The sequence below is a fragment of the Camelus bactrianus genome, chromosome X (assembly GCF_048773025.1).
Source record: "Camelus bactrianus isolate YW-2024 breed Bactrian camel chromosome X, ASM4877302v1, whole genome shotgun sequence".
NCBI classification, from domain to species: domain Eukaryota; kingdom Metazoa; phylum Chordata; class Mammalia; order Artiodactyla; family Camelidae; genus Camelus; species Camelus bactrianus.
The window spans coordinates 83,845,610-83,872,062 of record NC_133575.1 but is presented as its reverse complement, the minus strand read 5'-3'; the positions used below and the strand labels follow the sequence as shown (position 1 = coordinate 83,872,062).

At 46.8% G+C, this 26,453-nt stretch overlaps 1 protein-coding gene across 2 annotated transcripts in view; it reads right to left on the bottom strand.

Moving 5' to 3' along the window:
* Window positions 1–26,453, bottom strand: part of COL4A6 (collagen type IV alpha 6 chain) — a 264,443-nt gene that overhangs the window by 17,165 nt on the left and 220,825 nt on the right. The window contains exons 14-29 of one of the 2 annotated variants that reach the window (XM_010946102.3): window positions 20,085–20,144; window positions 18,968–19,012; window positions 18,441–18,494; window positions 16,981–17,050; window positions 15,824–15,931; window positions 14,618–14,758; window positions 13,679–13,783; window positions 11,784–11,944; window positions 10,974–11,153; window positions 10,215–10,398; window positions 7,559–7,612; window positions 4,404–4,475; window positions 4,020–4,127; window positions 2,732–2,953; window positions 2,181–2,342; window positions 396–566 (exon numbers count right to left, since the gene is read on the bottom strand). In XM_010946102.3, the coding sequence (XP_010944404.2) occupies window positions 396–566; window positions 2,181–2,342; window positions 2,732–2,953; window positions 4,020–4,127; window positions 4,404–4,475; window positions 7,559–7,612; window positions 10,215–10,398; window positions 10,974–11,153; window positions 11,784–11,944; window positions 13,679–13,783; window positions 14,618–14,758; window positions 15,824–15,931; window positions 16,981–17,050; window positions 18,441–18,494; window positions 18,968–19,012; window positions 20,085–20,144 (1,897 nt within the window). The remainder of the gene's footprint in view (window positions 1–395; window positions 567–2,180; window positions 2,343–2,731; window positions 2,954–4,019; window positions 4,128–4,403; window positions 4,476–7,558; window positions 7,613–10,214; window positions 10,399–10,973; window positions 11,154–11,783; window positions 11,945–13,678; window positions 13,784–14,617; window positions 14,759–15,823; window positions 15,932–16,980; window positions 17,051–18,440; window positions 18,495–18,967; window positions 19,013–20,084; window positions 20,145–26,453) is intronic. The other variant, XM_074359539.1, reaches the window with a different exon arrangement.

The window sequence follows — 26,453 nt, the reverse complement described above, 5'->3', positions numbered from 1 at the left end:
TCCAGCCTGGCACTGTTGCTAACCTGTTGTGTGACCTGGGACCCCCTCCTGCCCAACCTCTGGTGTCTAGCAGGACGATCTTGGGAAATGAGAACTGTCAGGCTCTATACTAGGGGTCGTGCAAATGAATGATCCCAGCGTGGCTATTTTTGTCGTGGGCTTTCCTGCCCATGCTGTTCAGCCCAGTGTTCCACCCAGCTAGCAGTGAGGGCGACTCACCTTGGGTGGGGGTCCTCCTTTAGCACTGGCCTTGTCCAACTCTATTGCCACAAAAAACCCTGCCCATCTCCCTCCCCATTCCCATTTCCTAGGCAGAGAGAGAGGAGAGGGCCAGCTGGGCAGCATGGCAGCTCCTCTTGGGCACCTACTGGTGCCTTCCTGATGGCTTCACTTACCCTTCGGACCTGGCAGACCTGGCAACCCAGTGCCCCCTGGCAAGCCCGAGCTCCCCAGGAAGCCAATCAGCCCTGGAGATCCTGGAAGGCCTTTCAACCCAGGCAGGCCTCTCTTTCCTGCTGATCCAGGGGGACCTATCTCGCCTCTTGGACCTTTCTTTCCAGGACGTCCTGAATCAGCACAAGAGAGAACACAGGACAGCTGTCAAGTAAGGCTCTGTCCAGATCTGGACCACTGCCCATTTCCATGGCTTATGGTTGGTTGGCTTGTTGGGGTTTGTAAACGGCCCTTTAACAATGGCCTGTGCAGACTGCTAACAGGCAGAGTTCTTAGCGGCTGAAGCATTAGCACCTACCACTCAGAGCACCATGCCAATGGTTACTTCTTCCAACACGGAACCATAGTTGGTGGGGAAGGCGAGTAAACCCCTTCTGATCATAACTCTTCCCCGTTATGAATGTGGTTCCCACTCCTGCCTCTGAATGGAGCTCTGGGAAGCCAGGGTGGCAAGTGGACTCAAGTTTCCTGGTATTTTCAGTTTGAATCACTCTACAATGGCTGTTTCCTGAGCCGATTGGTGAAGTAGAGGTTAAAGCTGAACCATTGTTTCAGCCTCCCAGGGAGCCACAGATACAGGGCTGCCCTTTTAATCCCTCATGCAAGCAGTTAAGTCATCCAGTTCCTTGGCATTAAGGTTGAAAGACCCCCTAGTGCCAAGCACTGTAGAAATCCCCAAGGCCCATTTGGTCTCCTAGGTATTCGGAGACTTCTTTCGCCCTGCTTTAAGTTGGTCAATGGGATTAACCTCCTGAGCTGCTGCCAAAGTGGAATGTTCAGGTACAAAGCAAGGAAATTAAAAAACCAAAGGATTAAATCAGTGACGACAGAGGTATTCGGGCCCCTAAGGACCTAAATGAATGGCTGACTTGGCTTTCTATGCATTGAAAAGCATCAAGTAGCCGCAAGCCCCAGGATTCTAATGGGAGGCTGTGAAGGGGATTCTACAACAAGGGAAGGAAATTCAATGGGGGCCAACCCCACAGCATGAGTTCAGGGACCCCTGGCCTTGCCAGGTATAGTAAGATAATTTCCCTAGAGGCAAAGATAGTGGGGGTGTCAGTCAGTGAGCTGGTGTGCCGTTTTCCCACCTGGACAGCCTATGTGAAGACCCCAGAAACACAGGAGGGCAAAGGGGATAGAAGAGAAATTAATGGCTTTGCAAAAACTCAACCTCAGTCGGGAGGCCAGGGGTCAGGGTCAGGGGGTGATGTTGTCACTGAGGCTGAGTGAGGAGGGTGGTGCGAGAAAAAGGCAGGCTGCAAACCCTAGGCTGCAACCAGGGCGTGTCAGGCCCCACTGCGGAGTCAAAGAGACCTGGGCCCCGGGTCCTCAGGGGCCTGCTGGCCTGAGAGGCAGGCTGCCAGTGACGTCACCCTTGGCTCCAGCTCCTCCCTGGCCCGAAGCAGGCTCCCCGGGGCCCCAGTGAGGGCGCTGGAGAGGGGCAAGCCCCACCTGCACAACAAGGGCAGGAAGGCAGGAGGGAGGCTGAAGCCTGAAAGGGGGCAGAGGCCATGGGGGAGGGGCGGGGAATGATCATATTTTGTGGTCCTATTTTGGAAGCTAAACTGCAGGAATGGGTTCTGCTTGGCACTGCGAGGGTGACTTGAGAGGTTAGGAAAGTCAGTCTCCTTGTGGACTCTGACCGCGTCACACCGCTGCTCTCGGCCCTCAGGGTGCCAGGGGCCCCTGTCAAGATGGGGCTCCTCCTCCTCTGCAGGACCTACCTGAAGTGCCTGGAAAGCCTGGTGCTCCTGGGAGCCCGGGTTTGCCCTTGATGCCGAATAGACGACCAGATCCTGGGGGGCCTGGCTGTCCCACGCGGCCTGGTGTTCCAGGGCTGCCCCGCTCACCTTTGGGGCCGAGCAAGCCTGACTTCCCAAACAAACCTAAGGAAAGAAAGGAGCAGATGATCACAGCCTGGATCCACAGCAGGGACTGGTCAACAAACCAGCTTCCAGTAGAAGATCGTGGGCCAGGCTGCATCCTGGGTACCACTGTCTTGTTAGCCCTGGCCTTACTGCTATTCCCAGCAATAAATCAGAGGCTTTACAAGAAATCTATTGGTTATGGCTATATCTGGAATTGCTAAGACAGGAGAATGGACTAAGGTGATTTAAGAAAAAGTTCTGAAAAGGGAGGGACAGAACAAAATGGCTTTTCATTTTAAGCCCCTACTTTATCCATCACCCCAGATCCTTGCAGGTATTCATGCAAGTATAAGTGTTACTGAAAGGCTTTCTGTACATGGTCAGATAAATGGGGCAAAGAGAGTCACCCTTGGGTCCCGGAAGGCCAGAGTCTCCTGGAAATCCTCTGTCCCCTGGCAGTCCCTGGAGGCCTTGCTCCCCTGGAACACCACTTTCAGCGCCAATGATGTCACCAGGAGCTCCCTTGGAACCTGGTAAGCCTGGACTGCCAACTTTTCCAGGCAAGCCATCTTTTCCAGGGAGCCCGGGAAACCCAGGCAAGCCCTTCTCCCCACGAGGTCCCGGAAATCCTAAATGTAAAGAGACAAAAATAAAAGGCCATGGAGGTTTAGAAGCTGACAGGTCTGGGGAGAGAACTCTGACACAGATTTTTTTTCCCTACTGCAAAAGCTAGCATATTAATAATGTGTGTCACTTCCCTTAAAGACCAGGAGTCCCTTATTCTGGGGAAACTTGCCCCCCCTGTGACTTGGAGGACGATCTAGCTCAGTGAGGCCAGGCCTGGGGCAGAGCTCAGCAATCCCTCCTGGGGATTCTACAGTGACCAAAGAGCACAGGTCACACCCAGGACTGCCTGTCAAAGGCCCAGTCTCTTTTGGAGTCGTCTAACATCTGCCATCATGCCTCTCTCTTCCTGGTTGGTAGAGGGAACTGGGGCACCAACAAACCTGAGGGCACATGGTCCAAGATGAGCCCTGTGCCTCAGAGCAGGGATGGTTCTCAAACTGAGCATGGGTCAGAGTCACCTGGGGCAGGGGTGCTTGGTCAAACCCACTTTGCTGGGCCCACCCCCAGAGCTACTGATCAGCAGCTCTGCCAAGGGGCCAGGGGTCTGCATTACTAACAGGTTCCCAGGTGCTGCTGATGTTGCTGGCTGAGGGAACACAGTCTGAGAACCACTCATGCAGTGTGGAACAATGAAGCTCAGGTTGGAACATCAGGGTGTAAGCAAAGGGTCTGAAATATGACAGCTTCACTCTCACTCATCTGAATCTCTTTCTCTGACCTGTAAGGAGTTGATCCAGGAAACTGCTGTAGAACTGGCAGTCAGTTCACGGGGCTGAGTCCTAGCTCTGTCACTAGCGGCTTTGTGACCTCAGGCAAGTCACTTTTCATCTGAGCCTCAGTTTCCTCCTCTGAAAGTGAAGGGGTTGGCTTAGCTGATCTCAAGTGACCCTTATTGCTCTGAGATGCTGTCATTCTATAGCTCTAAGCTCTGTCTTGCCCAGGTATGAAATCAAAACCATCCCACTTATAGCAGAGCGCAGTCCTTACTTCCTATAGCCGGTGGATGGCTACCACTATCCAAACACACACTCACACAGAAGAAGCAGGAGAAGAAGCTTCTTTTCTTACCTGGCAGTTCAGGGAGGTGAACCAATCCTGGACTTCCGGGCTCTCCTTTATTTCCACGCAGTCCAGGCGGGCCTGGAGTCCCAGGGAAGCCATGGGCCCCTTTGGGGCCTGAAAACCCAAATGTTAGCAGCAAGGGGAAAGGAAGGTCATTGTGGCTAGATGTGATTTGTGATGTTCAGTCAAGAATCCTAGTCTCTTGGATGGCCTCTCTTATTCTTACCTCCCCACACAACCCTCTCCAGCAGCCGTTCTATTTCCTCAGCCCTCAAGGCTGCCCTCTCAGGACGAATGTGGACCCCCATATACTACTGGGTTATGACTGGCTTCCTTTGGCGCACTGCCCTTACAAGTGTGCACGGGGCTTTCTCTGCCCTCCTTCCATACCTGGGAATCCGGGAGCTCCTGGGAATCCTGGTGGACCATATGACCCAGGAATAATACAAGGCAAGGTGACACCTGAAAGTGGTAACATGTAAACATCTGGTGAACCCACTGAGTCAGGGACGATTTTCCTCTAGCATGCTCCTTGACTCCCGTTCCATCGAATGGAACAGCTACGTTAGTCTTCCTACCCAGAAGCTGGCAGCCCATGCAGAAAAATCCTGGCATCAGAAGCTCTTGGACCAGAAATTGACACAACATTGTAAGCTGACTATACTTCAATTTAAAAAAAGAGAATCTCTTGGGAGTTATTCCTAGTGCAATTTCTTACAGATCAGAATGCTCCTAGTGTCCAAGTGCCAGGATGACACCTTCTAGCAGTTTCCAATGGTGCAGGAACAGCAGCCAACGGCAATTGCCTATTCGCCCTGCCCTCAGATGGAGCCCCTCCCTAGGATGAGTGCTTGGGGTTAGTCCCAAGGGTCCGTTATGCCCACAAGACTAGACTGAAGTGTTTGAAGTCAAGATCCCTCAAATTCACATGACTGCTCTCTTCTTGGAATGAAGCTTTTCCCAAACCACCAGGTTCTTTTGACACACGTCATTTGGGATCTACTGAAACCTTATTGATTGTCCTTGGTCAGGTGTACCCATAAGTCTGGACCAGGCAAACACTGACAGCCACTCTCTTGGCCATGACAGACAGTGACCCTTCCCTCAGCTCCTCATTTGAAACTGTCAACACTGCTACTAGGGAGAAGGGGTGGTCAATTTCAGTATTCAAGACATTGAAATTGGCCTACATAGCCCTTCCTCTAGCAAATTCTTCCTTGCTCATTCATAGTGCAAATTAAAAGAGTCTATATGATCACAGAGGGAAGGTTTAATAAAATACTGGTGAACAAATTGTTAGTCAGTTCCTTCAAGTGCCATTTACAAACAATTGATATGGTAATTAAAATTAGTCTTGCCTATTCATTAAAACAATCAGCCAAGCTCTGCTTTAAGCCACAGAGTCAACAGTTCTAATAAAGTGCTGTAGCTTTTGCCCCTACTTAAATTGCAAACTACATCTCTTAAAGATATGTATACAACATATGATTCAGATGAGTTACTCAATGGACTGGCACTCCTCCCCCATTCCCACTTTTGTTTTTCAATATAAAGGCTTGATGGCATTTTTAGCCCACCTGTTCTATTCCGAAACCAAAACTGGGAATTGAACAGTATAATGTTTTGGTTAAGAGGTTGGGCTCTGAAGCCAGACGGACCTGAGCTTGTATCTTAGTTCTGCTACTAACCAGTTGTATGAGTAATATACTCAACCTCTCTGAGCCTCAAGTGTCAAATGGGAGCTACTTATCTCATATGGTGCTTGTGAGGACTACATATGGAATAGTGCTAACAGCTATTTTTTCTCCAAATACAAAGTTATGTTTATTTTCAATAATGAAAGCAACACAACAAAGAAGAATTAATCCTCTAATTTTTAAACCTAACACAGTCCTTAGCACAAACCTATCCTCAATAAATAAAAACACATTACTAGTAATCGAGTAAGATTCTTCTTGAGACTTACTAGCGTTTTGTGTGTGTTTTAAACAAAACTGGATGGTAGGTAAAGAAACACATGCCAAAGACTTAACTGACACAGACTCGAAGAAAAGAATAGTCAAGGAACAGGGTCCTCAAATATTAAGTTCCTCAAATAAAAGAAATATGAGGTTTTCAAATCCCTGGTATGTGCTCAAAGGATACAATTTTTTAAAATTATCTTATTTAAGGAGGAGTATTCAGAAAAGCTCCAGCAAGGCCATCCTCTGGATTCTACTTCAGTCAGGTTAGTGACACTACTTTGTAGCCCAGGCAGCAACTTTCTGCCTTCTAAACCCCAGGTTTTATAGTTATATTTTCAAAGGTGGAGAGATGGCCACAGCCTGATCTTCCTCCATAGATGGCCACACCTATTTCCATCCTGCCAGATATTGAGAGGATGGAGCTATTTTGGGGAGCTAGTTCTCTACTAAAGAAATATGCTCTATGAGCAAGCATCTCATGATGCGATGCTTCACTGGGAGAGGGCTGCCAATCCTGTGCTCGGCTTTGACCAGGCTGAAGCACTGCCTCCCTAGATGGTATCATTGAGGGACCCTGCAGATGACTCTCCTGCCCAGACTGGCTCCAGTGTGTTGAACATTGTCGTTTCATTGCTTTATGTCTTAAAAAGCAAACTGGGTACAGGAAAAATATCTCTGGGCCAGGTCCAAACACAAAGACATCCATCCTCAAGTTATCGTACCAGTTTCATAGATTCTTGTCACCTCTGATAGCCAGAGAAAAATAAAACCTTTAGGGGCATGGGGCCAAGGACAGGCATCTGCAAAGGATCCAGGGCAGGAAAAATAATGAGAAAAGGGAAGATGAGTATAAACCAGAGGAAATCAAAGACACACTTCTCTTTTGCCTCAGACCAGTCCTGTGCAACACACCACGCTTGTGTATTGCAGGCAGAGAGTCAAAATGGTTAGAAGGTAAGGACTTCAAGTCATACTGCTATCTGGCTCTTGTGCTTAAGTCCCTGTCTTTCACTTTACATCCCTGAATTCAGAGCCGTCTCCCCCAAAGTGTAGAAATCAGCTCTACCCATGTTCTGTTTTATAAGTGCAATAAATGACCTGATTATTCAGAACTTTTGCCATTAATGTCAAAATTCATCTTCAGAATAAAAAAGCACTTCTGGTTATCAAGATTCTAACCTCTTGGTGTCTCCTGGGTCCAATGAATAAATATCAGACCTGTGCGGATCCTTGCAGGTCCCTCCCAAGGCAAGTTATGGCCTCAGTTAAGTTCATAAATGAAGACACTCAAGGTAGAGATCAGCTGAGCCATCAGCATGCATGGTGAACAAGCTCGGCCCCTTGCAGAGACTGCGTGCCCGCTTCCTTCTGCCCTCCCTCCAGGGAGGGGTGTGCTAAAGAGCCTCTGAAGCAGTGTCAGCATTAGCCTTTGCACCCCAGCCTGTGGCTCATCCCTCCCCAACCCGAGGCTCCAGTGTGGTGCTCAGGCCATTGTGAATGTCTAAGATAAAGTGAACAAACAGGAAGGTGGGATTTGCCACCATGGGTGATTGAGCACCTCTAGACCTGGCTAGCTCTCACCTCCCTCTGTGTCTAAGTCTCCTGTGCCAACCTTCTCCCTGCAGCAGCAGTCACCTAGACCAATCAAGTAAAGAAGAAAATTAAACCAGGATGGAAGTTCCTTGAGGCCCAAGGGAAGTCTTGTCTGTAGCTGGCACCCACACGGAATCAAGGACCCAGGAGCTGCGGCAGTAATAACCAGGGTGATGGATTACTATGAGCATCTGGACCAGAGCCTCTTTGGAAACAGCCAGTTGTCTGCTTGCCCAGGGTTTGTAATAATTCACATGATTAGGTTGAAAGGCTTCAGATGACTCCATTCCCTCTCCTGGCAATGCAGCTGTCCTCGCCTGAGCCACCACTGGTTGGAGTGAGTACATTTAAGGACAGCATCTTCATTTTTCATGGCAGCAGTAATGGCCACAATGCAAATGCCCAGGACCCACAGGTTGAGTGTTTTAAAAATTGTGTGGAAAGCAAGCTAGTTCGAGGAGTTATATCTGGTTGCTGTAGAGAGAGAAAGAAAGCTAATGCTCTTAACTGAAGTAATTTTTTTAGAAAGTCTTGGCACTGCAACAAGAACATTTTCTGCATAAGACATCTCCCAGGCTACTGCTTTCTATATCTCTGTATTCCTGAGAACTTTCTGTGTCCAGGGGTAGTGAAGTCTGGGACAGAAATGGTCCCATGGGCTTCCTTCTGTTGACTCCGCCTGTTTTCAAGCAGTTGGAATACTGACAACATCCAGATTTGAGTGTGTGTAAGTTTATAGGTACCATGGTAATAGAACTCAGCTTAAAACCTAGTGGCCTGCAAAATGGGTTGAGCTAGAATGAAGACCCAGTTGGCCAAGGGGCAGTGGAATGACCATGAGTGAATATCATCTCTTGGAACAGAGGTAGAAGCAAAGCTATAGCTGACACCAGGGCCTCCAAAAGGCAAAATGATTTCATTTGATAAAATTCCTTACAGCCTTAATAAGAATTCATGAACTGAAATACTGACTTGGCTTTGAGAATCCTGAATCATCAATTTTTAACTTGTACCATAATCCTTATTATACTAATTCATAAAAGTATATTTTAACAGAAATACATTTTTACAAGACCTGACATCTGTCTTCTTTTTTGTAATCCTTACAGGTGACGTAGAAAGAGGAGAAACAGGTCTAAGGAAAAGCCCCTTGGTTACTGGGAAGGCCCTTTCCTCTATAAGTGTATATTAGTCTCCCATGGAATATTGCACTATACTAGGCAGGTTGAGAAATGCTAAAAAGGATTATTCACCTTCCTTAGTATGATCCAAGGCTTACAATGCAGCTGGACAAAGTAAAAGTACTAATGGAAGGGAATACATAATCTAACTGTCCAATAAACTGTAGGGGTCAAGAGAAAGCTTAGTGGAAGAATTAGGGCTTGTATTGAACCCTGAAAGCTGGCTAGGATGTGACTACACAGAGACAAGAGGAAGAGTATTCCAGAAAAGGCAACATGTGCAAAATCTTGGAGTTGGAAATGAACATAATGTGTTTGGGGACAATGAAAAACACCATTGTCTTAGTGCTTTGTTTTGTTTTGTTTTTACACGAAGAGTATAAGATAAGGTCAGGCCAGAAAGGTTGGTTGTGTCCATGTTTGGGGACTTTTGAATTCTCCAAACTGCCTCAGGAGTTTGAACATTATTCTTTATTCAGTAGAGACCATTTGTGGCTTTGAACTTGGGGAGTAACATGATGGTATCACCCCTTTACAGATATTAAGTTGGCAGCAGTGTTCATAGTGGGATTAAGCAGGGAAACTCTGGAGGTAGGAGATGATAAACTACTTAGGAAGTTGTTGTCATTCATTCACCCGTCCATTCATCTATCCATGTATTCCATCAAGCATACAGGTATTTGATAAGCTAGGCATGAGATAATGAGAACTTAATGCCAAGAAGAGGAAGGAAAGATTGCAAGAAGTACTGCAAATGAAGAACTTGAAATAAATTTCAAGTTTCCAAACTTCAGCCAACTATAAGCAGTGTGGTACCACTAATGGGAACATAGAAGTTGTGGAAACATAGAAGTTGGGATCAAGAACTATGTGAGCTGTATGGAAGAAGGCAAGTTATTAGCATAGCACCTTAACGATCTATAAGCAGGACTGTCACTCATTGTAATTCCTGAAATTCAAGTTGAAAAAGAAGTTAAATAAATGGGAGGGATTTAAGGTATGAAATGGAGATTGGACTACATATAACTAGGGTCTCTTCCCAGTCTGAGATCTCATGAATTAAGGAAAGATTCTTCTCTGCTGATGATATTACCATCCCCCTTAAAGGATATCTTGTCCAGTCTCCACTCGTTACCTTGATAGCACTCGTAATAAATGGTCATCCAGCTTCTGCTTGAAATTTTCCAGGAATTATGAGCTCATAACCTCCCAAGGCAGCTCTGTTACCCTTCTCAGGTTGCTCTGTTAGGAAGTTTTTCACTAAGTACAGCGGAAATCTATAGTGTTCTGTGTGTAACTGTACCACAATGCAATTATGATCCTTTTTCCACATGAAAACCCTCATGAGGATTGAAAGTTGGGATTACAACCAGTCTTCTTATGACACATTTCAAGCATCTGGGCCATATCTACACTCAGGAGTCAGTTTTCCAAGCCCAAAGACATCTGATTCCCTGACTCACCTGGAAGCCCAGGGGGGCCTTGTTGCCCTGGTAATCCATCTACTCCTTGATCTCCAGGAAGCCCACGAGGTCCAGGAGATCCTGGTAGCCCAATTCCTGGGGGGCCAATTGGACCACTACGGCCTTTTTCACCAGGAGGTCCTGGTAACCCCTTTTCACCTGGGAAGCCCTGTCCACCATCACCCTGGATAACACATTAAGAAAGAATGAAAGCCTGACTTAGAGACTTATCTGGAAAATTCTCTGACCATAGGACAGAAATAACTAACCAGTATGACCAATGCTTTTTTTTTTGGTTAAAATTCCCTGTCACTCTAATTTATCAATCAATTTCTCTGAGTTTAGTTAATGGAAATGAAGCTTGTCAACACCAGGTGATCTGATAATACAGAATGTTCTAGATTGGTTAGGGTAGGGGGGCCATAAACAGGAGCAGGATAACTACCCTTGGGGTCACAGAGAGCAGCTAGATTACTTGCCAGGGGAATAGCCTGAGAAGCTGAAGCATTTTAAGTGATATGGTCAATTGTCACCAGCATTTATCAAGTGAGCCAATGACCCATTCTGAGAAAAAAGTTCCCATTTCACAGAAAGGAAAAGCACAGAGCAAAAAGTGTTAGTGGCAGTGGTGGGAAGAGATGTTCTGGACTCTCTGTTCTGCCCTGTCTCACAGTCTAGTAGCCATCAGAACCCCCCTGCCCCCGCCCCAGTCAGGTGTGAGGATTTCTAGAGCTAATCACCCAGGAACAATCAACTTACCGGAAGGCCTGGCAGACCCAGTAAACCTGGTATTCCATCCTTGCCTGGGGCTCCTGTCTCCCCAGGGAGCCCCTGGAAGCCAGGATCACCCCGATCTCCTGGCATCCCTGATCCTGTACTGAGAGTTGGTTCCCCTTTCTTTCCTTTGGGGCCGGCCGGACCTTGAGGCCCAAATAAACCCTGACAAAAAGACAAAAAAGAGTGATCAGGAGATGCAGAATTCATAGGATTCTGGTACTTCGCATAGGTCTGACCTAGAAAAATCCTTGGGTATATTTTGGCAGTTTTGGACACTGGATTATGTCATCATCTTGGATTATAATTACTCATTTATTTTCTTACTCTTTCTAAATTTTAAAATCTTTGAGGATGGTAATCTTGTCTTCATTCAGATTTTTTTGGGGGGGTGGTAATCAAGTTTGTTTGTTTGCTTATTTAAACAGAGGTACTGGGGATTTAACCCAGGACCTCATGCATGCTAAGCATGCACTCTACCACTGAGCTATACCCTCCCCTTAATTCCAATTTTATCTTCAGGGCCCAGCACAGTGCTAGGCAAGTGTAAATGGTTTTGTGTATGGAAAGGAGGGATTAAGAAAGGGAGGAAGGGCAGGAACGTAGGTAGGTTAGAGCAGAAAGGAACTTTAGAGATCATCTCAATAGGCTTCTTCATATTACAGATCGAAACCTGGCAGCTTGGTTTTATCCCCATCGTTCTTTTATGTGTTTTAGGAAAGTGATGGGTGAGGAGTAAGGGGCGTTTGAAAGCTCCCATTTCCTCCTCCAGGGTCAAAGTTTGGTAAGACTTACTGGATCTCCTGATGGGCCCTGTGCACCCCCAGAGCCTGGATCTCCTCTGGCTCCTTTTAGGCCTGGAAGACCCAGGAGACCTGGTGGTCCAGGCAGGCCTGGCTCCCCGGGTGGTCCACTGTTAGGGACACCACCATCACAAGCACAAAAACCTGAGTCCCCTGGAGGAAAAAAAAGACAACATTAAACAAAGCGGGCCATCTTTCCAAGAAGAAGGAAGACCTGCCAGTGGTAATTTGTGACTTGAACAACTCCATGGAGGGAATCAGGAAGCCTGCAAAGGACAGGCTCAAATGAACTAGATTTACTCTCCATCAAAGTACATCTGTGCTGGTGATTTGGATTTCATTAGTGTTGGGTGGGGCCCAGCCATCAGCGAATCTAATGTGCAGCTGGAGTTGAGAACCACTGACCTACATTAACCAGCTGAGACTCTGGAATCCAATGCACTCAAAGGTTCTGTTCATCAAAATGTCTTTCCTTTGTCTTTTGTACACAGAGACAAATGTCAAATAAACCGAAGATAGGGATTTCAGCAAAGCATCTCTGAAGAGATATCAAGGAGTCACTAGCAAGACAGCCCAGCCACCTATACCTTCCATGTTTACAGTCTAGAAAATGAGACTTTGGGCCAACACAGGTGACTCTGAGTTCTCCTAAGATCCTGAAGGGCCTTTTCTTAATTTAGAAAATTGATAACCCCCGGAACTCTGGAAGAACAATCTGTTCTCCAAATAATCATTTCTCAAGTGTGATCAGTGGACCTCCTGCATGACTCACCTGGGATGCCTGTTTATAAGGCAGCTTGCTGGGTCTCACCCCAGGTCTAATCAATCAGACTCTCAGGATGCCAGACCCAAGGATCTAATTTGTCATCATCTCCCCTAGGTGATTCTCATGTCCAGTGAATCACCTGAAAATCACTATCACTATTTCAGACTTAGAACCTTCTGGCCCCATGGGAACAGAGGAGGAGACGCATTGGAGCTGGCCCTGTTTTAAGTCTGAGAATGGTATTAAGAAGCACACTAGCTCTGTAGTGAGTCAGTGAAGGGCCAACATTGACATCTTAGGTCTAGACTCACCATTTAATATCCCTTTCCCCCCAGTCTTCCCTGGACCTGAATAGCAGAGATGGAGCTTTCAGAAACTTCTGAACTAGCTCCTCTGCTTAGGTAGTGACATTTTACGATAGGACATTAAGAAAGGAGAGGGGGAAGTTAAATCCTCTTTGTTTGAGGGTGAGGAGAGCTGTTCATTCCTTCAGAGAAGGGGAGAGACTTCAGGAACCTGAAACCACTGCGTCACCTCCAAACCTCTCTGCAGCTGACACTTTCACCTCTTCCTCCACCCGGCCCTGGGCTGGAACTAGAATGAATTGATTTATTTGCACTTTAGCATCTTCTCCTTAGAGCATGAAACAGAGGAATGACGGCAAGAAGATGGCGAGAGCAGTGCAGCCGAAGGCTGGGGTCATCAGTCAGTCCTGCAACGTCAGTGGGGACTGGAGTTGCTTTCCTGGAGCCAACTGGCTCTTTTCAGAGTTCCACGTCTTGACCTGTTCAGAGCCCTTTCCTTCAGGCTCAAGATAATGATAAGCGACTTCCAGCCTTGGCCTTACAAACTGAGAGGGGTCATGGAGTGTGCAGAACAGCTTCTGCAGGCGGAGGGGGCAGGAAGAATAGCCTGGGAGCCACTCTGTCCTGTGTGACCTCAATTGCCAGTCTCAGTCTTAGAGCCCCAAATACATCACTTATAACAATCCTCTAATCCAATCCCCAGTCAAGATCCAAGATGGCTTCTGTTCAGGTTTCCAAGGCTTTTGGTTGGCTCATTCCCAGGGGGTCCTCTCCAAGGAGTCTGGGGAACAAAGAAACCTAAGGGGCCCAAATCACCTTTTATTCCTTTCAGGCCTGGGTTTCCCTTTGGACCTCGTTCTCCTCGGAGACCAGGCAACCCTGGCTCTGTGCTCTGTAGGGTTCTAGTCTCAAATGCTGGACCTGCAGAAAAAAGAAATGGAAAAGAATGGCAACTTCCATGAGCCTGGGCTCATTTGACTCAGCACATCAACTCAGTCACCAAGGGTCCCCAAAGCTCAACCACTAGAACAGAGACACCCCCTTCCCACCCCCCACCCCCCAAATCCAACACAGGGACCTGAAGTCTGTAGCAAGTCTACTCTCTGGTGGCTTGATTCACTCTACTACTAATTCCAGAAAGTCTAATATGTTCCAGGCCCTGGACTAGACACTGGGAATACAGGAATGACCAAGGCAGCTTCAGTAACTCAGCAGTCCCCATGTTGATCCCAGCAAGTCCTCTTAGGACAAAAGAGGAACTGGGAACCAGCTGCAGTGGTCAGGGGATTTAGGTTACAAAGAAACATACGGGGCACATTTCTAGCCTTTTTCTTAGAATCTAGAATCCCAAACTCAGGTAGAAGATTTAAGGAGAATAAGCCCTGTGGAGGCTTTTAGCAGCCACCTTGAGGATCCAGGCTTGGTTTCCCATTTCTCTGGCTCTCAGCCTACCCTGCCAGAGCCCTGAAGACCAGGAAAAGCTTGTAAGAGCCAGTGCTATTTCTTTGGGAGCTACAAGACCACAGGCTTAGGGGCTGAGAACAGTGAAGGGGGAAACGAAATGACTACAGAGGTCGGAAGGCACTGGGTTGTGTCTGGGCAGCATTATGGCCATAGCTTGCCTATTCCTTGATGAACACTCTGATCTCTGTGGTCCCTAACCTGTGAAATGCTCCCTCCATCATAAATCAGGACTGTTCTGGAGTCTGGATCACACCTGTTTCTCAAGACCAAAGAGAGAAATGAACAACTTACCGGGTGGGCCGGGTGGGCCTGGTGGGCCTGGCAAACCATCTCTGCCAGGGAGGCCAGATGCCCCAGTTGTGGTGCGGCCAGGGTTTCCTTGGTCCCCCTTCAGGCCTGGAACTCCCTGGGGGCCTAGAGCACCGGGGACACCTGGAAGGATAAGCCCACACAAAAATGCTCAGCACATCGCCATCTTCTCCAGGGGTCTTCCAATCAATGGCATATGATAGAAACTAACTCCAAGGGAGAATTTGGGAAAGCATTTGCCCTCCTCCTGCATTTGAGTTAGAAGGGTCTTTAGGAATCATCTAGCCTAATCTCTTGAGAAATGGAGGCTCAAAGATGTACAGAAACATGGTCCAGGGCACAGGACTTCTCCATGGCAAACCTGAGAGGGAAATGTGGGTCTCTAGCCTCCTACTTCTCTATGATTTCCCCCTTGGTGTTGGGATCAACTGTACCTCCTCCAAGGGGCTGTTTTAAAAGCACTGGTGTCCTTACAGAGACCCATCTCTGAGGAATTTAGATACTGGTGTCTTGAAAGGTAATGTCAGAGGCTTTATATTTGGGACATCATTGTTTCCCAGACTCTGGCATACCCTTTCTCTGTTTACTCCTACAGGGGGACATCTAGGTGTGTTCCTCCAATGATGGTTTCAAGGGTGTCACTCATAGGATGCTGGGGCCATTCAGTGCCTGGGTTAAGCACAGAGTGAAGGTCTGGGTACAGACTTTCCTCTGGGCTTTTGTTAGTGCCTTGTGGCAAGCATCAGCTGGGATGGCACATCCACAAAAGAGTGACAGGGCTCTGGCTGTCCAACCCAGCCTTCCTCTGGTTGCTGCAAACCTCAGTGATGATCTGGGACTGCCTATCTAGGTACGGTACATTATTGAGGTCAGAGGAAAGCTGCTCACTCATGCCCTGTCCTCATCTACATTAGCCTTGGGCTGGCTGTGGGGAGCTTACTGACTATAGTCTACCTTTCTTTTGACTTTGGCTAGGTATGGACCAGGCCAGAGGTTCAGAAGGGGATGCTAAGCACCAGAGTGTGCTTAACCTAGGCAATGAATGGCCCCAAGCATCATTGGCAGAAAACACACAGGTGTCTCCCTCTAAGAGTAAATAGAGAAAGGGCATGCTGGAGTCTGGGAAACAGCAACACCCTAAATATAAAGAGGACTGATCTGTGCAGGGGGTGGGTTCATTTGTTTTACCTGGTATAGCTGGTAATCCAGGGACACCGGAAGGGCCAGGCAGGCCCTGGATACCTTTATCTCCTTTAAGGCCTGGGCGGCCTGGTACACCAGGGTCTCCAGGATAACCTGGCATTGCAAGGGGAAAAAAAAAAAGCAGTAAGCAGACCGAAGGGAGGCCCACAAATGCCACAAAATGCCTAAAAAGAGTTGCTAGGAGATGGTCTCAGGTTAGAAGTGCCTTTCTTGCCCTTCATAGGTCCCCCGATGCTAATGCTCTCATATGATAATGGGCCTATTTGAGCTAAGTCTCTACTAGTGTTCAGAACTGGTCAGGCCAGGGCTTGCCTTCCGTGGTGAGATCTGGTAAGCATGAGGAAGGTTCTTTTACCACTACCGATCTGCTGTAATGCCTCCAATGTCTACCATTTGGGTTATGGTGCTGAAGTCTACTTTTCATGTTATACACAGGATTCTTGAGTGTGGAACACAGGAAGCCACTGTCAGCCATTAACACCTCAGCTTCAGTGAGTTTACCAGACAGGGCACAGGCCTGAGAGGATGTGAGGAGAGAGGTAGGTTAGGAGACCCCAGTGGAAGGGGTGCTATATTAGAAGCCTTTGGTCAAGTGAGAAGTAGCTGGAGACACTGAGCATTTGGATCTCTGAAGAAGGCAAAGGGAAGAGTTGGGCACACACAGTCACTAGAACAAGGAGAGGTGAAGACAAACTTTCAGTGTGTCATTCTGTTGAAGGCTGACGACCACCTGCTCTCCTAGCCAAAGATACTTTTCTACTTCCTATGAAACTGTCAAACTCAAGCATACATGGGATCACATGGCCCATAGTATCAGGCTGAAGTTAGCCTAGCTGGGAGGGTATAAATCCTTCCCTTGGCATCACTAGGAGAATGAACCATTTTTAGCAAATCCAGACCCACGCTGACCCAAATCCTAGTCTTGGTAGACTCAACACAAACATGGAGTGTGGGGCTTGGCTTCTTTACCCAAGACATTGGCATTAGCTTCATTCCCCAAGTTCAGGACCCACGAGTGGCCCTTGTGGGTATCAGGTTTAGCAGCCATTCAGTGCCTGACAAAGTCCTTTTAACAATTATGGGGGATATAGAATTCAACCTCCTGTCTTTTTTTCCCTATTCAAATCAATGAAAAGTTGCACCTGAGATCACAGCACCATCTGTATCGATGAAAACATCTGGGCCTGGCAGGCCAATGCCACCCTTTTCACCCTGCAAAGATTAAATATGTTAAACACAAATATTTCTGTGACCTTATCACCTAAGATTTATGATCCCTCAAAACCATTCCCCAGGAAAATGTAAGTTTCCTCCTTTCTGTAACTGCTGAGCTTCAGGGGCAAATAGTCCACAGGTTAATTTCTTTTTTTTTCTCACAATAGTGTTTTAATGAGGAACATATTTTTAATGGAGGCACTGGGGATTGAACCCAGGACCTCGTGCATGCTAAGCACGTGTTCTACCACTGAGCTATACTCCCTTCCCCCAAAAGCTTAATTTCAAAGTCCAGTAAATTTAAGGTTGTGGTGACACAAGGCAGGCCAGAGGCCTGACACTCAATTGCAAACCTGTCAAGGACAAGGGATCCCAGTTTTATTTTGCAATCTTACTCCAGGACAAGCACTTCTGGGCCTGGGAAGTGCTAAGGAGGGGGCCGAGTTTCAACTTTTTTTCCCACTTTCAGTAAGCTTGGGACTCTGCTACTGTCACAGCCCTTGTCAGTGGATGATGTCAGGCAGAGGAAGTCAGAAGAGTCTTAGTTCTCTCAAAAGAGGGCCTCAGGTACCAGAATCAGGTGCAGTGGCATATCCAGGCTGGAGTGGAAGGTGCCGTCTGCCCCAGGTGCAGGCAATAAGGGGATACATTGTCTGAGAGAATTTAAAAACAGTAACAAAACCCCAAAGTTGGCAATTCTACACAATGTCGGTAATAAAATATTTCCCCTTGTAGGGATGGATTTGCTCCTCAACCACCGCCCCTGCCTTTTAGTCTACCACTGATCGAGTAGGATCTAAGGAGGCACAACAGCTTTGTGTGTTCACGGTAGGTTGTCCACCTTTTGTGTAAAAAGGGGGGCAGCTAAAATGTCCAAATATTAAGAAATACTCCATCTCATTATGTAGGCATTTGATATGATCTGAATGTTTGTGTCCGCTGAAAATTCATCTTGAAAACCTAATGCCCAAGGCGATGGTATTAGGAGATGAGGCCTCTGGGAGGTGATTAGGTCATGAGGGTAGCGCTCCCACCATTAGGACTGGTGCCCTTATAAAAGAGGCCCAGGAGAGCTAGCTTGTCCGTTCTGCCATGTGAGGACATAACAAGAGGTAGGCAGTTTGCAAGCCTGAGGTTTCAACAGAACCCAACATACTGGCACCTTGATCTCAGACTTCCGGCCTCCAAAACTGAGAAATACATTTCTGTTGTTTATAAGACACCCAGTCTGTGACATTTTGTTAAAGCAGCCTGAATGGACTAAACAGCATTTATTATTATTATTACTACTACTTATTCTTCTACTACTACTACTACTATTACTACTACACAGTAATTCTTCACCCTTCCATCTCCCCAGTCCTGGATTTTCACTTCCCAACATTACCTTAATTCCTGGGAATCCATTAAGCCCGGGAAAACCTGACGACCCCTTCTTGCCCTGTGACGGAAACACAGTTACAACTAAATTGAATGTCTAACAGCATAAGGCCAGGGCAAACGGCGCGGGGATTTTGGCCAGCATTCCAGGGTACGTATGGATTATACCTGACTCTGGAAGCTGTAAAATGTTCCCAGAAGCCAATATGGAGCTAGGTAGCCAACTTGCATTTTAGGACAAGGGCCACAAGGCTAGAGATGAATACAAGCAGGCTGGCCTTCCCAGGCCCTGGTAACATGTGAAAGACGTATGAGTGCGTCAGAGCACGGCGCTGAATTCAACACTGGATACTCACCTTCGTGGGTAGAAACAAAGGAAATGAGTGGCTGAGATTCGATCAACCAAAGGGGGGTGGACAATTTGCATTATAAGTGATGTTTCCCTTTGGATAGATGGTCATGTTGAGTAAAGCAAGGGGACTTTTTGATTAGGATTTTTATACACTGAGGCTTTAATGATATTAACCAAAATACCTGACTCCCTGGAGGGCCTTGGACTCCTTCTAAACCCATGGGACCCTGTAAAGAGAATAGAGGCACCTTAGAAAGATTAATAGCCCACACTAGAAAAAGCCACTGGACTCATATAACAAAGCTATCCAACTGAGTTCAGGATTTAGCATTTCCCAAAATCAGGTAAGAGAATGTTCCTAGACTTGGCTTAACGATTTCTTTCTAAGCACTAATCCATCAGGCTGAATAGCCACACAGGGAATTTTTAAAGAGCCAAATAAATGGAAACATTTTAAGTACTAGGTGGAATTTGGTAGAAGGGCTGGGTGGTATTATACTTAGTCTGCATTAGTTCCAAGTCATGAGATTTTTAAATAGATTGTGGGAGGGCCTCTTGTCTCTCACCCCCAATGCATTCTTTGTTGGTGATTATGTGTTTTCAAGACAAGGGAGCAGAGGAAGGTAGAGAAAGAAGTGGCAGGGTAATGGAACATTGCTGAATCCTCAAAAGAGTCTTAACAAATTTCAAGACCCAGCTAAAGACACAGTTCTCTGAAATGTTGCTTCTTTAAGAATAAGATTGGCCAATTGCTTACCGCCTAAGACCTAAGGGCCTGAGGCTAGGACTCAGAGAGGCTAACAGTTATTTCTTCACTTGAAGTGAGATTATTATTAAAAACTGTTGATGCCAAACATTGCTCACTATGTTCTAGAACTTCCTGGGCTTGTTTCTGTCCTATAAAAGTTGCAATTGGGTCTCTTTCTTCCATTCCTGCAAACTTCCCCTACCCTACTGCCCACCTGACCACATTCCCTCAGGATAGAATGGAATGAAAGTAAGACAACACTCACATCATTCTTTAGTCCAGAAGGTAATTATACATGAGAACAAGGAGAGTAAATAGGCAGAGGAGCCACCTGGTGTGGGGGGTATATCAGTCCTTATTCAAGGGAGCCACTAAGTCAAGGGAATAGGGCAAAGCAGAGAGGAGGAGGTCTCAGGGGCCTGCCCAAGCACTGAGAAAGAGAAACAAGAGAAGCTTAGGTGGCCATCAAGTTACATAACATAATGAAGCAAACAGGAAAGATGGACCAGGTGACCTGACAGACGCAGGCAAACAGCCTTCCAGGTTCATACCCTAGGTCCTGGCAAGCCAGGGATTCCCTTTTCTCCTTTTTCTCCAGCAATTCCAAATCCCTAAAGGAAAAAAAAGGAACCACAAGTTACGACATCCATTTCCTCGTAGGTCTCCTGGCTCCATCCAAAGCAAGGCGGTAATTTGCAACCAGCTCCACTATCCTACTGGGGAGGCTTAACATGCTGAGTGTCTTGTCACCACCTGAGAAGCACAGAGGACTTGGATACAATCTGAACCATTCAATCAAGGTTTCTTTTTGTTTCTAGGAGTCAAGTCTCCCCAAAATACTACTATGAGAATTTATAGAAATCTGAACTACCGGCACGGAAATGATGACATAGCTAACCTCACTGACTTTTACACATGGGGAGACTAACACTCAGGAGGGCCACGCATCTCGTATGGATTAGAGAGTCAGTGAGAGAGTCAGAGCTTCAGATTTCCATTCCAGGGCCCTTTCCACGGGAACAGGCTGCCTCCCACAATTTAAGAGCTTGATTCTTTGAACCGCAAATGGAGAATTGTGTTAAAACTTGGGGGTTGATACTAGAAGGGCTTTTACCCTTTGGCGACATGATGACTGCAACACCCTCTTCAGTGGGAAGGAGTACCTCTGTCTCGGTGTGGCCTAGAACACTGTGAACCCTAGGAGCACTCCGAAAGGGACTGTGAGGTGGTCGCCAAACCCTCTTGCCCTGCTCACAGGAGGTCAAGGCTTGCAGCCACAGCCATGACTCAGGAATTCTCTAGGGACAAGCGGAAATCCAAAAAACTGAGTGAAGGGGAGAGCTTCCTCCCTTCCAGGTCCAGGGCAAGCACATTCTGGGCCCCTTAGATACAGAAGGGTTCATTACCAAAGTGGATCAAGTCTTTCATAATAAACTTAATTGGGGTCGTCTTGTTATTTTGTTTAAAACTGGACTTTCCAGGAGCATAGATTTTGGCAAATAGCATTTAGGCCTATTGTGAGAGTAAAGGAGGCAGTGAAGTTTTCTCAAACGTAAGCTTGGGAAAGACACTAAATGTTAGAGCACATCTCCTGTTGTCCTCTTGATGTGACCTGGCTCAGCTGGCTGGGAAAGCCCTCCTCCAATCGCATTTGTAGTTTTTTCTTCCTCTTACATCCTCAGAGCATTTCCACGGGTACTGAAAGTTAACTGAATAGCCCTTAGCTTTCTAGGCCCAAGGTTTTTTTTTTTTTTTTTTTTTTTCTAATGTGGGTTGTTTTGTTGTTTTTTCATTAGGGGCGGGGGCAGTGTATATCTGTGAAGGGTCCAATTCAAAGCAGGCTTTGGTTCCTACTTGCCTGTTGTCTTTTCTATGTCTCCATTTAGGAGTCAAACAGCTCAGACCTCATGCTGAATAGGATTTCTATTTGAAAGGCTTGTGGGTTAAACCGAATGCCAACTTATTTGAAATCTTGAAGTCCTACAGCTCAAGTTGGAAACCATGGCATGCTATCCCGGTGTCTGTTGGTGTCTGAAGTTAAACACTCCATGCAGCCTTCCCTGGTCTGCGCATCGAAGCCCCTGCTGCCCCAAACTCTTCAAGCACAAGGATGGGTTATGGATGAAAGTTTGTAAGCAGAAGGTGCGTATCACACTCACTTCTGTCTCCTCCAAGGCGTGTTACTGCAGGCTGAACACATACAAGGTAGTCTAATACATACTTGTTGAATTAAACAGAATAATGACCCAGAGAAAAAAACTATTGCAAAGGATGAAGGAAAGAATGTTCAGGAACAATTTCACAACCGCCACCTATGTTGTCCACAGTTGGAAAGACAAGGGGGCCTTGTCCTCCTTCTCCAGAAAGCAGACAGAGCTTCTGGACTCTCGCTTTCTCAGAAAGAGGGTCTGAGAGCTTGAGCTACAAGGTGAACAAAAAGAAAGAAATACACCCAAAGTTTAGAAAGGAAAAGAATTTTAAAAAGTAACTTGTGTGTGTGGGTTAAAGCCAATAAAACATAAATGACTTGCCAAGATATTGGGCTGTAGGCTCTGCCTGTCTCCCGGCGCAGGAAGGCCCCGCACGAGGCCCTGCTGAACAAGCTTTTCTAGCAAGATGTCCCGGTCCCCGGCCCTGTCACAGTCAGTCCTTGTCATGAGCTGACCTGCACCCACTGCTCCCACACCCTTTCTCCCCCAGGGCCTCATGAGGGTGCTAGCTTAGCTGTTTATAGGCCTGCTTCTCTATGGCCCTGGTCTCCTGGTATTTTTAGTTCCAGGATATTAGTGGCTCTGCAAAAACTCCTCAGTCAGGTGGCCAAGGGTCAGGGTCCGGGGGTGATGTTGTCACTGAGGCCGAGTGAGGAGGGTGGTGCGAGAAAAAGGCAGGCTGCAAACCCTAGGCTGCAACCAGGGCGTGTCAGGCCCCACTGCGGAGTCAAAGAGACCTGGGCCCCGGGTCCTCAGGGGCCTGCTGGCCTGAGAGGCAGGCTGCCAGTGCCGTCACCCTTGGCTCCAGCTCCTCCCTGGCCCGAAGCAGGCTCCCTGGGGCCCCAGTGAGGGCGCTGGAGAGGGGCAAGCCCCACCTGCACAACAAGGGCAGGAAGGCAGGAGGGAGGCTGAAGCCTGAAAGGGGGCAGAGGCCATGGGGGAGGGGCGGGGAATGATCATATTTTGTGGTCCTATTTTGGAAGCTAAACTGCAGGAATGGGTTCTGCTTGGCACTGCGAGGGTGACTTGAGAGGTTAGGAAAGTCAGTCTCCTTGTGGACTCTGACCGCGTCACACCGCTGCTCTCGGCCCTCAGGGTGCCAGGGGCCCCTGTCAAGATGGGGCTCCTCCTCCTCTGCAGGACCTACCTGAAGTGCCTGGAAAGTCTGGTGCTCAGCTGAAGAACTCCCGCCTGCCCAGGAGTTGCCTCAGATCCACTCAATAGGGACCTTAGGATTCGCCATTTTCTTCTCTTCTCTCTCTCCTCATCTGCCATGTCGCCTTACCCTATGTGTGCTGGCGCCTTGGCGGGCACAGAGGTACATGACTCCCTGTGACAGTCTCCATGGGAGTACGTGTGGCCTACGTGTGAGTGTGCCACTGGGACCATGTGTGAAGGTGGGGCAGAGCCAGAAAAGGAGGGCTGCTTGGTCACTGTGGAGGGGGCAAGTCAACAAAGGCGAGGCCTAACTCAGGCAAGTTGTCAGCAGCTCCTGCAAAGATCTGGGCTAGGATGGAAAGAAAACAAATGGTCGAAGGGAACATTTTGGATTCCCTAGAGATTTCCACCCTGGGCACTGCCTTGTTTCCTCAGTGAGTGTGCATAATAAAAAGCCGATATGAAGGATTTGGATTTAAGAAATGTGTTTCTGCTGAAAAGCACAGAGTATCTCAAAACAGGTTGCCACCTCTCTCCTTACAATTTTTCTGGCAGAAGGCACAGAAGGTATCTATGAATGTGCCCATTAAGCAGATAGAGATGTTAGGAGTAAAGGAGTTACACGATTTGGCCAGGGCTGCCCATGGAATCCATGCCAAAGTGGGATGAGAACACTGGTTTCTTGATTCCCACTCTCTGAAAATACTCTGTCATATATAAAGGAAGGTATTTTCCAGCTTGGATATCTTTACTGTCAACTGAGGTTTCTATTTTTCAGCCTGCACTGTGAAACACTTGAAATGCTGAGCTTGAAATGGGACTGCAATTTATCACTGTGCATTGCTGTCAGTGAGTCTGTCTTTTACAGGGCAGAAGGGAACGGGTTGAAACTGCAGGAGGGGCAATCCTCTGAGGTACAACGGGGAAGGAAATGGGAGCAAGGGAGGGAGGCAGGGAGCAGGAGCCAGTAAAACTGCAAAGGACAGAGGAGATCTTACAATCTACCAGGGCCGGGACAAGAACTAACTACACTGTAGGGGGCAGTATGGTACGAGGAAAAAGCCTGGAATTAGCTAGCATTCAAGAAAACTGAATTTCAGTCTCAGCTCTGCTAACAACTTGCTGTGTGACTCTGGGCAAGCCTCTTCCACCCATCTGGGTCATGGTTTCCTCATCACTGCAGGCATAGAAGCCCCGCCCACCTTGCTGATGTCACAGGGATGACTGAGATGATGAGAATCTACGTGAAATGCTCACAAAGAAAGGTGCCGACCTTATTCCCCAACCCACTTGCAAAGTACTCTGTATCTGGGCTGTCCGATAGAAATATAATGTGAGCTACTATGTTATTTTACATTTTCTAATAGCCTCATTCAAAAAGTAAAATAAATAGGTGAGATTCAGTTACTGACGTTCTGTTTAACCAAATATATCAAATATTGTCGTTTCAACACTGAAGTAAAAATTGTTAACGAGCTATTTTTGATTATTTTTCTCACATCTCATTTTTAAAAGCTGGTATGTATTTTAATACAGCACATCTCATTTCAGAACAGCCACCTTTCAATGGCTCGGTAGCCATATGTGGCTAGCTAGTGGTTATCATATTGGACAGCACAGCTTCTACTTCATAAAGAAACTTGATATACATTGCAAGTTGGGCCTCAAAATGGTAGATATGACCAGTGCCATGTTCCAGATATACAGAGAGGTTCAGAGACTTGGCGAAGTCCCAGAGCTGGGACTGGTTTGAAGTCCCAGTGTCCTGTCTCCATCATCAGGATTCTTTTCCTTTCTGATTCATTAGACACTGAGCTGATTAAAATCAAGGCCATTGCATAAAAACCGACAACATAACGCCATTTGCAGCAACAACATGGATGTTCCTGGAGAATGTCATTCTAAGTGAAGTAAGCCAGAAAGAGAAAGAAAAATACCATATGAGATCACTCATATGTGGAATCTAAAGAAAAAAAAAAGAAATACAATACAGAAACACTCATAGACATAGAATACAAACTTGTGGTTGCCAAGGGGGTGGGGGGTGGGAAGGGACAGACTGGGATTTCAAAATGTGGAATAGATAAACAAGATTATACTGTATAGCACAGGGAAATATATACAAGATCTTGTGGTAGCTCACAGCGAAAAAAAAATGTGACAATGAATATATACATATATATATATGCTCATGTACAACTGAAAAATTGTACTCTACACTGGAATTTGACACAAAATTGTAAAATTACTATAACTCAATAAAAAAATGTTAAAAAAAATGGCCATTGAAAAGAAAAAAACGGAAAAAAAATTCAAGACCATTGAACAGATGATTCTCTGCGCCCCTGTGTTTCCATGGAGTCATAGGGAACATCATGGAAGCAATCTGAGCCACTGCTTCTGTTAGCTCTGTTTCCTGGCCATCCAGAGAGACGCAAAGTGTTTCAAAGAAGTGCAGGGAACAACCGCAGTCATCTATCCCTACTTAACCAGCAAGCACTGGCAGGCCTCGTCATTTCTGATTTAGCCATTTCCCTCCTGACCCCTAAACCCAGTCCATGGAAATCTCCTCAGCTCCTTCACAACACATCTTGTGGTTTAAGAGGTCTATCAACCAAATGAAATGGGTGGACCTCGTTTGGATTCTGATTCAAAACAAGACACTTATTAAAAATTATATTTATGAGACAATCATAAATCTGAATTCTGATGTGTTAACTAATATTAAGTCATTATTGACAATTAGTGATGATGAAATCAGCACCACATTTTTAAAAGAGTCTGTATCTCTTAGAAATCCTGAGGTATTCATAATACATCTGTTCTTGGCTTCAGAGTAGCCATGAGTTGGTCATTATGGAGGCTAGGTGATGGGTACCCACTGGCATCATTATGCCACTCTCGCCACTTTGTATATGTTTGAAATGTTCCATAACAAAAAGTTTTACCATTTTATATTTTGAATCTGTGCACATCTCTCCATTTCCATTGCTATCACCAGAGCCACTCCCATTTCTCACCCGGATTCTTGCAGTAGCCTCTGCTTGCTGCCTCCCCTCCCCCAATCTCCACTACCCTCCTCCACCTACTGCCAGAGTGATCTTCTTAAAAATACAAGCCTGGGCCTTCCAATGGCCTCCTATTACATTTAACATAAAGCCACATTTGACTTACAAAGGGCTCCATGATCTGGCTCTGGCCTCTCTGCCGGGTGGTCAGCCTTGCTCACTCTTTTCCACCATTCACCTTCTTCCTGTTCCTCTAAAGCCCTGAGCTTGTTCCAGCCTCAGGGTCTTGGCACTTGTGATTCCCTTGGCCAGAAACACTCTTTCTGATCTTCATGTGACTTGCTTCCTCAAACACACATCCTCAGAGAGGCCCTTCGTCATCACTCTGTTCAAGGTAGCCCATCCCATTCCCCATCCACACTCCATCACTTATACCCTTTTTTAAAAATTTTCTATGTATCACTGACCACTCTATGGACTTGTTCTTGATTCATTTATTGACTTGTTTATTCTCGCTCCTCCCTCACTCCCCCATTGGAATGTA